The sequence below is a fragment of the Antrostomus carolinensis genome, unplaced genomic scaffold (assembly GCF_000700745.2).
Source record: "Antrostomus carolinensis isolate BGI_N321 unplaced genomic scaffold, ASM70074v2 scaffold12884, whole genome shotgun sequence".
Lineage (NCBI taxonomy): Eukaryota > Metazoa > Chordata > Aves > Caprimulgiformes > Caprimulgidae > Antrostomus > Antrostomus carolinensis.
Window position 1 is genome coordinate 21,297 of NW_010312894.1, and position 12,870 is coordinate 34,166.

General features: G+C 37.0%; 1 protein-coding gene across 1 annotated transcript in view; it reads left to right on the forward strand.

Annotated features, from left to right (window-relative positions):
- Positions 1–834: 834 nt before the first annotated feature.
- LOC104524324 (vitellogenin-1) overlaps positions 835–12,870 on the forward strand; it is a 43,982-nt gene continuing 31,946 nt past the window's right edge. Inside the window, exons 1-10 of the mRNA XM_010167157.1 lie at positions 835–874; positions 1,189–1,209; positions 1,434–1,585; positions 4,027–4,278; positions 6,702–6,863; positions 7,547–7,698; positions 10,453–10,603; positions 10,703–10,860; positions 10,974–11,139; positions 12,213–12,335. Of these exons, the coding sequence (XP_010165459.1) occupies positions 835–874; positions 1,189–1,209; positions 1,434–1,585; positions 4,027–4,278; positions 6,702–6,863; positions 7,547–7,698; positions 10,453–10,603; positions 10,703–10,860; positions 10,974–11,139; positions 12,213–12,335 (1,377 nt within the window). The remainder of the gene's footprint in view (positions 875–1,188; positions 1,210–1,433; positions 1,586–4,026; positions 4,279–6,701; positions 6,864–7,546; positions 7,699–10,452; positions 10,604–10,702; positions 10,861–10,973; positions 11,140–12,212; positions 12,336–12,870) is intronic.

The following is a 12,870-nucleotide window of genomic DNA, read 5'->3' on the forward strand; positions in this document are numbered from 1 at the left end:
GGTCAGGGAGAAAGTTCCCTCCTGGCTTAGTTCTGCTAAGGATTGGTCTAAATGTTATTACTGTAAGTGCGAAATTCTGGATCTATTTTCCCAAGAGTGGCAGCAGCCAAAGCCCCATGAGAACCCATTGAGAAGGATGTGGCACTCCCAACTCACTGAGGTTCTCCTGGAAATGTAACTCATTTATTAATTTCCCTCCTGTTTTCATAGTATAAACTTTGACCATTAGTGAGAAGTTAATTTGAAGGTCATACTAACAAGATACGCTTTCCCTGGTGTGGGTAACAAGATATGCTTGGAAAGACAGCCGTGGTAGATACCATGGAAAAACAGTTTCTTATTGCATGTTTATGAGCAATAAGGTAACTTCATCCTAAATCTATGAAATCAATCACAAGTTCTCCTCTCAAAGTTGAGTTTCAATGTGACAGAGCAAAGCGTGTCTTGATCCTTAGCAAGAGCAAATTATCAGGAGATTAAAGACATGATTGGAGAAAAGCTAAATTATTTCAGTTATGGTTGAGGAACTATTTTTGTTTAATTTTGAATTTTAAATATTGTTTTACTATATAATTACAAGGTAGAGAAATACAGAAAAAAATAGCAAGCAAGACATTTTGAAAATATCTCTTATTTCACATAGGAAGTAAGTTAGCTGAAATCATGAGCTGATTTGAAGTTGTCAGCATTTATGACCTCAGAAATGTTTATTTTTTGATTGATCAATATGCATTCTAAAGTACGCTTATTTGTCAAGCCAACATGCCAAAAGAAACATGTGATAGCACATGCCTTTATAAAAGAGAACTCAGCATGTTCACCTTTATCTGCATCATGAGGGGCTTGATATTAGCCCTGTTTTTAACCCTGGTGGGTAAGTAACTTATCTGCTTTGATGAATTTAAAATAATAGATTCAGGAAAATGTTTCAGAATCTAAATATAGTTAAATTAAAAACACAAACTTTAGCATTTTATAGAAAAATATTTTATGACAATTTCTTTGTTGTTTAGGGAAAAAAAGGCTTTTGGCAGTGTGCTGAACTAGAAGTAAAGTTAATTAGAAAGAATTATACCATATGTATGAGATGAGATATAGCCTTTCGTACTAAAATACATTAACATTTTAGGGTTGAGGTTTTTTTGCTTTGTCATTTCATTACTCTTTTTTTTTTCCCTTCTCTTTCAGGGAGCCAGCATCTTAATTACCGTAAGTAATTTTCCTATCAGCTAATATAATTATAATGAGTGAAATTCAAAATAGAATCTGAAAAGTATATCAATGTTTAATGTAATATTATAATAGCTAATTTTGTTCAGGTGCAATACAAAAATGAATAAATTCATCTTTTTTGTTCCATACATTCTAATACAGGTACTTTAATATGTTCTCTACAGTCTCTATAATGTTTTTTGGGAATAATTTATTTGCAGAACCCGATTTCAGTGAAAACAAGGTTTATACATTCAGTTATGAAAGCATACTTCTCAGTGGACTTCCAGAGAAAGGACTTGCAAGAGCTGGAATAAGAATAAAAAGTAAAGTGGAAATTAGTGGTATTGCACCAAAACTTTGTCTTATTAGGGTAAGAAAATGTATTCTATTCGAAAGGTAAAATTCTCTTCATACTTGACTTCTTTTTTAAGCTTTTGGGAAGTAATTAAGTTTCATCATATGTTGTGCTTACTCAGGGAGAATGTAACTAACACTATCATTTTCTATGCAGTGCCCTAAATTCTATTTGCACTTTGTCAGGTAATTCTCAGCTCAAGCCAACCTTGGGTTTGAAGGATTTCTTCTGCTTTGTGGTTAGGGAGACAATGGAATGTAATTTGAAATGCACAATAATTTATCACTGGATCAATCCAATTATTCCAAACTGTACAACCTAGGATTATTTAATCAACTGATTTCGTAACCAGCGAATGAAAGACGATAAAACATGTGACAATAGCTGGATGTGATTCAGTATTTAGCATAATTAATGTCATCTGATGGCTTCTTTTTCTTCAGGGTCCCAAATAATATTCTTTGTCATCCTCAATTGTATATTTTTACTGCACGCTGAGTAATTACCAAGAGTTCTGATTATGTGAAAAACACATTTGCCTTTAACAGAAGCTTATATGCACTTCTAATGAATGTGTTGAAACGCACCCTTCAATTGCTTTACACAAACTCCACTTAGTCTTCCGTATATGTGGAAGAAAAATGATCTTTTTAAAAGCTCTTATTTGGCAAATTGAAAACTGCAGATTAAAAAGACTGGTGACTGTCTGATAAATGCTTGTAAATGCCTTCCAGCCTCAATTAGCCTTCCGTTACTAGGTATTTTTATAAATTCAAATTATAATAGATCTAGACAGGAAACATTTCTTTTCCATGACCTTTGCAAATGGATGGATGTTTTTGCAAAAAAATAAGGAAATAAGAGCCACACTTCTGCACTGGTGAGTAGAAGTCTTCCCTGACAGAGGGGAGGCAGAAGCAGTCTTGTCTTTGCCCCACAACCTACCCCATTCCTGCCAAAACAGCTCTTGGTGTGCTAGGGTGAGTCTTCATCAAAAATTGACTGCTGTTCCCTAAAACGTTCCAACACCACTTCACCTAGGAAAAAGTTTCATTTTCAAAAATAAATACAGAAAGAATTTCAGGCAAGAAAAAGAAGATAAAAGAAAAAAAAAAATCACGAGGTTTTGAGGGCAGGTTCTAAGCGAAAGGTGACAATACATTTATTCCCTTCTGCTCTGGGAAAAGTTTATTTTGCTGCTGTTATATTTAAATTAGACAGTTTGGAGGGATGGTTCAGGGAATTAATCTTTCATCTGTAGCCTACTAGTTCGTGTTCAGCCCAAGTAAAAAGCTGTGTTCCCTGGGCGGTTTCCAGCTGACAATTTTTTCATTGCAAACCCAAAAGTAAGAATTGTCAGCTGTGTTCAAAACCTAGCAGACAGCGTAAATCCTGACTGGGCCCCGAGGGCTGGAGAAAACTACCTAGCCCTGACCCTGCAGAGCAGTCCCAAACCTACCCGTATGCAATATGCCAGAAGCATGTTCAGGAGGCAGCACGAGGGATTTGCTCTGTAACAGCCTCCTGTGTAAGCTTCAGTTACTGGGGTTGGCAGTGATCTTCACTAACAATAACAAAAATAAATATGAAAGTGCAGTCTCCAGCGATTTGCTGTATGAGGATTTAGTTTGTGTGGCTTTTTGAGAAATTAATCCCTGTCTTGCATCACATCACCAGCCTGAGGTGTCAGAGAAAAGTACCTTTAAATTGTCAAAATATATAGAAGGGAAGGGTCCTCTGAGAAACTAAGCTACACATGCCCCATTCCCATGGGGTAAAAATCATGCGAGTTATGCATAGTTTAGCACAACTTTATACTTGCTTGGATGTGCCCCAGGTTGCAGCTGGAGTGTGAATTACAGAGATGGGCTGGGGGAAGTGCCTGAACCTTTGGCTCCACAGCAAAAACATGTAGGAAAAAAAGACAGTTTTTGTAATCTGCTCTCCACTGCTCAAACTAATTATGACTATTGGGCTGGCCCAGCAGCCATGTTGTTATTAGTTTCTGACTGCTGTCTGTACTCTGTGACCCCAGCAAGGGAGACAACAGAGTTCACAAGAGTTAACGAGGCTTTATGCAACATTAACTTTCTCGTGCAATTTCCTGCAGATCTTCCATACCACTTTTGGGTAGCAACCTGCTTCCTGTGACTCTTCTCTGTCTCCTTTCTTCATACAAGTCAACTTTTGGCAATATGGATTATATATGAAACAAATCAGAATGTAGTGACTGTGGAAACATCACAGTCATTTGCATTACTCTCTTTCCTTTTATGTATAGAAATAAGTATATTGATACTATCTATGTTAAATTACAACTTTTTTTTCCCCTTTGAAGAGGCTTTGTGTTATTTAAGAGTGTATTTTTGATGCGAGTAAAGCTCTAGAAGCTTATGTGCATTGAAAAAAGCCAACTGAAAAAATTAAAGAGGAATTATATTCCCACTTTGTTCCAGATTCACTCAATCGAAGCAGCAGAGTACAATGGTGTCTGGCCTACAAGCTTATTCTCTCGATCACTCAAACTGACCCAGGTACTAACCGGACAACTGAGTAATCCCATCAAGTTTGAGTATAGCAATGGCCATGTTGGAAACCTTATGGCTCCTGATTCTGTCTCGGATGATGGTCTGAACATCTACAGAGGGATTCTGAATGTGCTGGAGCTAAGTATAAAGAAGATGCAGAATTCATACAGCTTACAGGAGGTGAGCTTTTTATTTTGGCCATTGTGTTTGCTTTGTAAATAAACAAGCCTTCTCTTCAGATTCTTTTACTGAATTTTCTGAATTCATCCTTGACATAAACTTCACTAAAGAAACATTTAATCTTAAGAAATCATGATTTGATGGAGCTGCAGCTAAACAGAACAACAGAATAGTAGATTTTTAATCTGTCCGATCAAAGTATTTCAGAAAATGCATTTGCAGTATTAGACCCTTGGAAAATCTGGCTTGTGATTCTAGAGAAAATAAATTAGTAAACTCCTGTGAAAGCTGAAGCCTACATAAAATTTGAATGCTGTATTAAAACAAGCTTAACTATACAGCACAAGATTAAATATAAATTAAAAGTAATTTGACTTTTTTAACTGATCATACATACTTTAATCTCTTCTAGCTCCTCTTTTAGGGGGAAAACAGTATATATGTCATGACATTACTATAATAGCTTTGACAGTTGCAGTTGATGATCTATTAGAATTTCAACTGTTTTTCAAGTTTTAATATCTTAGTCAAGGTAAATCATCTAATATTACTATTCACCACAGAAATTGAAATGCATTTAGTTTTTGCAAAACCATATTTACATTGATTAGACTACGTTCAATCCAGAGATCAGCAAAAAACTTGAAATTACTATACTTTCATGTTATTTTTATTGAAAATACAGACCAGAGTAATTTTTTTTTTTCTGTAAGTAGAGTTTTTTCTGGGAAAGGAACTAGATGATTTAATATTTTCATGCAGCCTGTTGCACATGAAAACCCATGTGGTGATGTCCCATATTCTTCAGCATTATTTTCTCATATCTCGTTTTATATCTTCATTCTTTCTAATTCAGTTAGCAATATGTCCTACTCTTGCTGCTGAGCAATATATGTGACTTCACTACCTAGAATCATTTCCAAATTTTCTTTGCTTTTCTCAGACAGTAACTGATTAATGAACATTGGCACCCTTGCTTGACAATCTCAAGTCACTCTGTAAAGGAAGATAAGCATTATTAGTCCCAAAATCTGAGCTGACGAGAGGTTTAAAGGACTAACCTGGGAAAGCCTACATTACATCCTGCAGAGCGTAGGGTAAGGGTACCTGAGCTAGCTGTAAACTGCGCACAGTTATAAAGTCCAGCTAGGCAGGAGGCTACTTCATCCCACTGAGCCTGGCGGGCTGGACATTCCCATTTAAAGTCTAGGTGTCTCTACCACACCCTGCCATCTGCAGAAGAGACACACACCTGCATTTGCAGGGTACAAGTCTTTCAGAAAGCTTGGGCAATTCTTATTTCTATCTCTTACCAAAGCCACAGTGTCTTCAGGAATACTGTTAATCTAAAGATGAAGTGGGTATGTCTTGCCTCCCAACCACCACATGACCATTTTGCTGTTCTGACATAGCCCAGAGCTGCTCTCTGGAGTGGATGTGCTATCAATAACAATAAAAAAATCATGAAAATAACCCTTACTCCTGAAATGAAATCAAATATTTTCCTCTCCAAAAATCTCCTCACTGACTGAGGAGATTTAAGAGCTCTTATAAATATATATGCTTGAAATATTATTGAAGATCTGAGCTAAAACTGCAAACACAAGAAAACTTCAAACACAAACAAAACTCTTCTATCCTGAAATTCTTTTTAATTATTGCTCTTCATATTTTGACAGATCATCTGCCTGTTCTACAGGCATTTATAATCTGTCTATAAAAGCAAATTTTAAGGGCAGAATGTAATATCCAACTTTAAAATACTTTAGTGTTGAGATTTTATTCTGACTAATCAAATTATTTGGGCACTTTATATTAATATTCCTTAAATTGCATTTCATAATCAACAGCTCTGACTGGAAATTGTTACTCACCTTTTCTGAGGCTCCAAATCTTGTCTCAGTGAAACTCTTGAGAATTTTAGTTCTCCCAGTGAAACTCTGATTTGCATTACTGGAAACCTGTACATATAAAAAAGAGGTGAAAGTAACAATGCTTCTGGAGGGTACCATAAGTAAAACAAGGCCTTTAGCAGTAGGACAGGACGTAATGGTTTTAAACTAAACGAGGGTAGATTTAGACTAGATATAAGAATGAAATTGTTTACAATGAGGGTGTAACAATGGAACAGATTACTCAGAGAGGCGGTAGAACCTCCATCCCTGGAAACATTCAAGGTCAGGTTGGAGAGGACTCTGAGCAACCTGATCTAGTTGAAGATGTCACTGCTCACTGCAAGGGGGTTGGACTAGATAACCTTTAAAGGTCCCTTCCAACCCAAACCATTCTGTGACTCTATGAAAAAAGCATCTATTTCTATCAGGAATTTTGAAATACAGAATTAAACAGGAAAGCCCATGTGAGGAATTGATGAAGCTTTGCCTAGAAGCAAACTTCTCTGATCATATTCTCATTTTTCCCAGGCCGGGATTGGAGGTATATGCAACACAACGTACTCAATCCAGGAAAACAAGAGAGCAAACTTAGTCTATGTGACCAAATCCAAGGACCTGAACAGCTGTGAAGAGAAAGTTCAAATGGTCACAGGTTCAGCATACACTCATCCATGCCAGAGCTGCCAGCAGGTAAATTAGAGTGGTATTATGTATATATATTTTATATGCATATACAGGGAGACACTCAGCATCCACGTTCTCTCTTGCTTTGTGAACTTAAAATGACAGAAGAGTCAGATCTTTTGTATCTAGTTATCAACATTTTATTTCTGTATGAAAATCAGATCCACAGATCAGCAGAGGTCTGTGCTGCAGACTGTCATGTACTGCAGACACACTTCAGCTAGATTAAATGAGCTGGCTTGGAAACCATTAATTATCAGCATGAGTTAATTCACTTACTCTGTTGAGTAAAAAAGATAGTCACGATGTCCAGTTTCTGCTATTCAAGATAGGTACTGCTGCATCTTACTATAATCCTGTCTTAGAAATAAGAAATTGAGTGGCTTATACTGCTACTCGCCTCAGAAAATGTGTCTCCTCAAGGGAATAACCAATTACTTATACTTGGGAAAGGGAAAATTCAGCCAACACATCTTAGCAGTAAAAGTAACGGAGCCAGGCAGTGTACCTGACCTCTCCAATGAAAGTGTGCATACAGTGTTCACATAAAGTGCTCATATGAACAATGAACAAAACAGCTCTGGAAAATAAGTGGGTTGAACTGGATGATGTAATAGCTTCTAGTCACAGAATGTAGAAGTTCAATGACTTATTATTTTCTTTTTTCTTTGCTTTTTTATATTATAAAGAGAAACAAGAATTCCCGGGCAACTGCTACTTACAATTACAAAATTAAATATACACATAATGAAGCTGTAATTACACAAGCTGATGTTGAGGAAATCCACCAGTTTGCACCCTTCAACGAGATAACAGGAGGAAATGCTATAGTAGAAGCAAGGTACTATACATATGCCTTTAATTCACCAACTAACTCAGCATCTCAGTAATCTAGTCAAACTCCATAACTGAAATAAATCCTTTACTTCCACAGCCTATTGTTTGCCAGTATTTAATTACATAAAATCCCAAACAGTTCATAAAAACAACAATCACTGTTAGTTGTAAATTTGAAACATGCGCATCACTATCCAAATTTTGTTAGCCAAACTTGGCAGGGTTTGACTGTTTTATTTCTCAGGGATATTTGATTTATGTCATAAAAGCCAAAACAAATGTCATTCCATCTGAAAAATTGTGAACTAATATATTTGCAGTAAAATACTTTGAAAGACAGTTACTCAGGAAAGAGAGTTCCCTAGAAAATAATAATGCAGTAAGAGACCCTGGAGACTGGTTCATAAGAAACCTAGATAGGACTTTGGATTCTAATATCCTTCCTAAGTACAGTGGACTGCTTGCAAATGTCCCATCAAAATAGTTTCTTGATAGGAAATTAGGTTTTATTGCAAAAAGATTGTGCACAAAACATATGAAATGTATTTGCTTTCCACAGCAAATTTTGCATATTTCTTAAACAGGTTTGGAGCAAAATCAGAATGTGTTTGTCTAAGAAATTAATCTCCTGCTCATTTGTAGCTCAAGCCTCCAAATTTTCAATGTTTGAAAATCTTTTCATCTGCTTCAAAATCATCTACTGAAAAAAACTTTTAGTTACCTGCTTTAGTGATGGACTCTGTAGACAGAGGTGCCCTGCTGAAGAGGAGCATTTGTGTATAAAGGTCACTGTACAGAAGATATACTTCAATTACACTCCAGCTGCTGTAATCTTGTGTTGCTCCATTAGGTTCTGCAAGAATCTATTGCTATAATATACAGTTTTGGAAACTGCAACATCAGAAAGTTCATGTCAATAAATCACTGATTAACTTCATTAATATGATGAACATGTTCAGTTTGGCTAAAAAAAAATAAAATAGTAAAGGTGAAAGTGACTTTACTATCTCATGCAATCAAGGTGAAGATAGATACAACTGTAGTGCTTTTATCAAATTATAGGTTGTTGTGAGTGAGCGTTAGTCTGGTGCTAATGGGCTTTTGTTGATTTAAACTCCCTTTCTGCAAGCCTGCATAGACTGTCTTCCCTGAGTAAGGGCTCAGGTATTGAGCCCTCAGAAAATGTACTGCCTTTACTTTTCACCATTTTCTCTAGATCTTTTGCATTGCCCAACAGATAGGGCCAAATATAAGGCAGCTGGAAAGATGTGGATATGTCACACAAGTCTTCAGAAGCTATTTCTACAATGCACTTTCTGTGTAAATTTAAAAAAAAAAAAAAAAAGAAAGAAAGAAAGAAAGAAAAATCTAACATCAAGGACTTAAAACATTTGTAGCTGAGTTTTCAGACCTGTTCAGCATAGGCCTCTTGCAGCACCTTTCAAAGCCAAGCGAGGTTTTACTATTGTTCCACTGTTTTAATCTTATATTTAGTATTCATTTGCTCTTCTCTTTAAAGTATAATATTTTCCCATCTATTCTGGGCAGATACATCTCTTCCCAAAACAATGCAGATGAAGACATAATAGATTCATCATGTTCTGGAGGGGGGAGTTAAATCTGTCCAAGTGTACCTGATGTTATACTTTCTGACTGAAATGCCCTTTCAATAATATTGTATAAAATTTGAAGAGAGAAAAAAATCTCTGCTGATTCTGTAGTGATTTCTATTCAAATTCTAGTGCCTTGTCTGCAAACTGCTGCTATTTTCTGCAGCAGTTCTCTGCAATCCATACGGAAGGAGTGGATAGAAATGATACAGAAGATCATCATAGAGATTCCAAAATAAACACACCAATTTTCTACAGAGACTTTGAGAGTCTGTGTAGTACAACAATATTGCTTTTGGAATGTTTTCAGTTGCTCAGTACAAATGTTTAACTTTATTATATTGTCCTGAAAAACCTATTTTAAACATAATTGGTGGGATAGGATGCATCCTTTAGCTGAAAATGTAGCAAAGATAGAAAATATTTACAAAGACAGTTTCTCATTGGAATTATTCTTAATAACAAAGGATGAAGATTTGGTGTTCCTTTAAAAGTTTCCAAAAACATTAATACTTTTCCAAAGACTAATCCTGAATTTATCTGGTCCTTTTTGTTTGGGAAATCAGATTTGAAACATCAGGAGACTCTCTTATCTTCTGCAGTCCCTAGGACATTTGCCAGGCAAAATGAGGAGGAAATAGTAATAGTGCAAGTGAAAAGATTGTGGAATTTCTTATTGTGTCTAACAATTTTCAGTTCCTTTTGAAGCTTCCAGGAGGTACAGATACGTAAGAGCTCTTATGAACTTAAAAGGTTTAAATTAAGTTATAGTTTCTAAAAAATTTCCCATCAGTTATTTTTCCCTCATCCTTAATTTACTCTTTAAGATACAACACAGTTCCTGTGACATCCTTCAGGCCACAGCTTCTCAACTCCTACTTCTTGCTTAAATTCTCAAGCCATATTATTCCCAAAGGAACACAGAGTCTGGTTCTGATCTGAGCCCTGCTGTGTAAGTGCACACCTTCTCAGAGTACAGTTCTGGACATCATGTCCAAATCTATCTGTAAATACCTTTGCCCCTCAGTAACAGAACCTTTTGAAACATTTGTAGTCCCATTGCAAGGCAGGGAGGCAGAAACGCTGTTCTCTTTTTAGTTTGTACCCTGCATCTTGTGATGTTATCTCCCTGGGTTCCTCCATTCCAGGCAGAAACTTGCTTTGACTGACGTGCAAAAGAACATGGCAGAAATCCCACCAAAAGAATTCCAGAATCGTGGGTCACTTCAGTACCAGTTTGGCAGTGAATTGCTTCAGCTTCCTGTCCACTTATTCAGAATAAAAAATGTGGAAAGCCAGGTAAAGTTCATCCACTGGACAGACTCTTTGCTCAAGGTTGGAATCCATGCATGTGGAAAACAGTGCACGTGAGCTTTGTGCATTTTAATTGTCCTGCAGATAGAGGAAAGCCTGCAAGACCTAGTAGAGACCACATCTGAACAGCTTCCCAGTGATGCACCAGCAAAAGCCCTCAAGCTTATGCACCTCTTCCGTGCAGCAAATGAGGAGAATTACGAGTCAGTGTGGAAGCAGTTCTCCAGTCGGCCAGTGTACAGGTACAAGCAATATAAGTAGTGATTCTTCTACTGATAAACTCTGTTGGAGACCATCTGGAATGACTATGTTCACATACAGATCTGGAAAATGGTCCCTGCTTTTCCCATTACAGGCGCTACATTTTGGATATAATTCCTGCAGTTGCCAGTCACCGTGCACTCAGGTTCTTGAGGCATAAAATTGAAAGGCAAGAGCTCACCAACTGGGAAGCAGCTCAGACAGTGCTTGTGGCTCTGCACTCAAGCACACCAACTCGGGACGTGATGGAGGAAGCAACGGTAGGCTTCTCTAAACACTCACAACTTGTTCTTTACTGATTTTAGCATTTGTTGTATTTAATTCCTCTGACAAGATTGCAAAGGCTTTGAAAATATAAAGGTTTTATATCCTCTAGTGAGGTTGAGAGGAGTTTATCTCCTGACTGTCTTAAGGTGAGGAGAATGCAAATCAAAAGGGCAAAAATGAATCCAGAATGAAACAGGAAAGAAAGAGTAAAATACCCCTCAGTGACAGAGCTTATAGCTTCAAATAGTGGATTCTAGTCTCCTTTTGTCCAAATGTACTTTATAGTTACATCAGACTAGATCTCTCACTGAGTGCATACAAAGACCAGGGAGTAAGAAATATGTATTTGTTATATCCTGTATTCGTTCTGATTGACCTAGCAGGGTGGGTGTAAATCGGAGCAGATCTATTAAAATCAAGGGAATTATGCCAATGTGGAGCCCACATAGGAGAAAGTCTAATGTTTTTTATGGTTTTTTTCCTCTTCTGCAGGGTCTATTTCTAGCCTCAGATGCAGGAACTTATTTTTGCCTACCCTAGGTAGAGACAAAGTACCTCAGACTAGAGTTTTGCCCTCTGTAAAAGCTGTGACAGCCTGGCTGTTACTGTACAGTAATGCTCTGCTTCCCACTCCAGGGCTGGTGCCTCCTGTCAGCTCCTATGTTTATACAAAATATTCCTGTCTGCCCAAAGTACTGAGCTCCATTCACAATGTATCTCAAGGTTTTTGTACCTATAGCTGAGGTAATTACAAAACAATGATGAATGTTTCTTGAGTAAAGTGTGGTTTTCCATTCCATAACTGGGTGATTTCCTCCCTTTGGATTACAGCCTATGCCAAATTTAAATCTTAAACACTAGAAAAGCAACAGAACTGCCTTCCAGATGTTACTTGGAATTACATTACAATTGAATTTTCAAATACAGTAATATCCACTGATTAACTATAAATCCATCGATACAAAAATATCAAAAGCCAGGTTTTGCCTTGCATTTGGCAGAAGCATATTTCTTAATATGGCAGCTCTTCATTAATGGTGGTAACAAACAACTGCTTTCTCCCCAGCTCATCGTGAAAAAACATTGCCCACGCTCAAGTACTGTACTTGGAAAGGTTTGCCATCTCAGCTACGCGTCACTGTGCCACAAACAGTGCTCTTCATCGGACTCCTGCTCTGAATGTCTCCAGGTAACCACATTGTTATTTATTGTTTAAAAGAAAAATTAAGCCCTGAGTTCTTTCTTCATTATTCAGAATTCTGTATTTCACTTCACTACAGTGTTTCCTTTGGGGAAAGGAACCCCAGTTGGTTAAATACGGCATTTTTATCTTTAGATTAACACACGAGAGTGAGAGGAAGAAGCATATAATTCATAGCAATTTCTGAGCATCTCTGAGTGCTTTATTGCCAATTATTAATGAAGTCCCATGGCACTGCTCTGAAAGACTTTGAATAAAGGTACTTATATATACTTATAAATAAACTAAATGACACAAAAGCTCAGGTTTTTGCCCAAAGTCATGTAGCCCAGTCATTTCTCAGTCAGAAGCAGAGCCCAGTCACCCACATAGACTACAAGCTTTTAATGATAGTCATACTTTCCCTGTTCTGCACTGCTTTTAATCAGTGGGCCTGAAAAAAAATTAAATAGGCAGTAAATAGCATTTCCATTCTAGAAATGCACATCATGGTTTACAGAGGTTGGCCTCCCAGATAGTGATA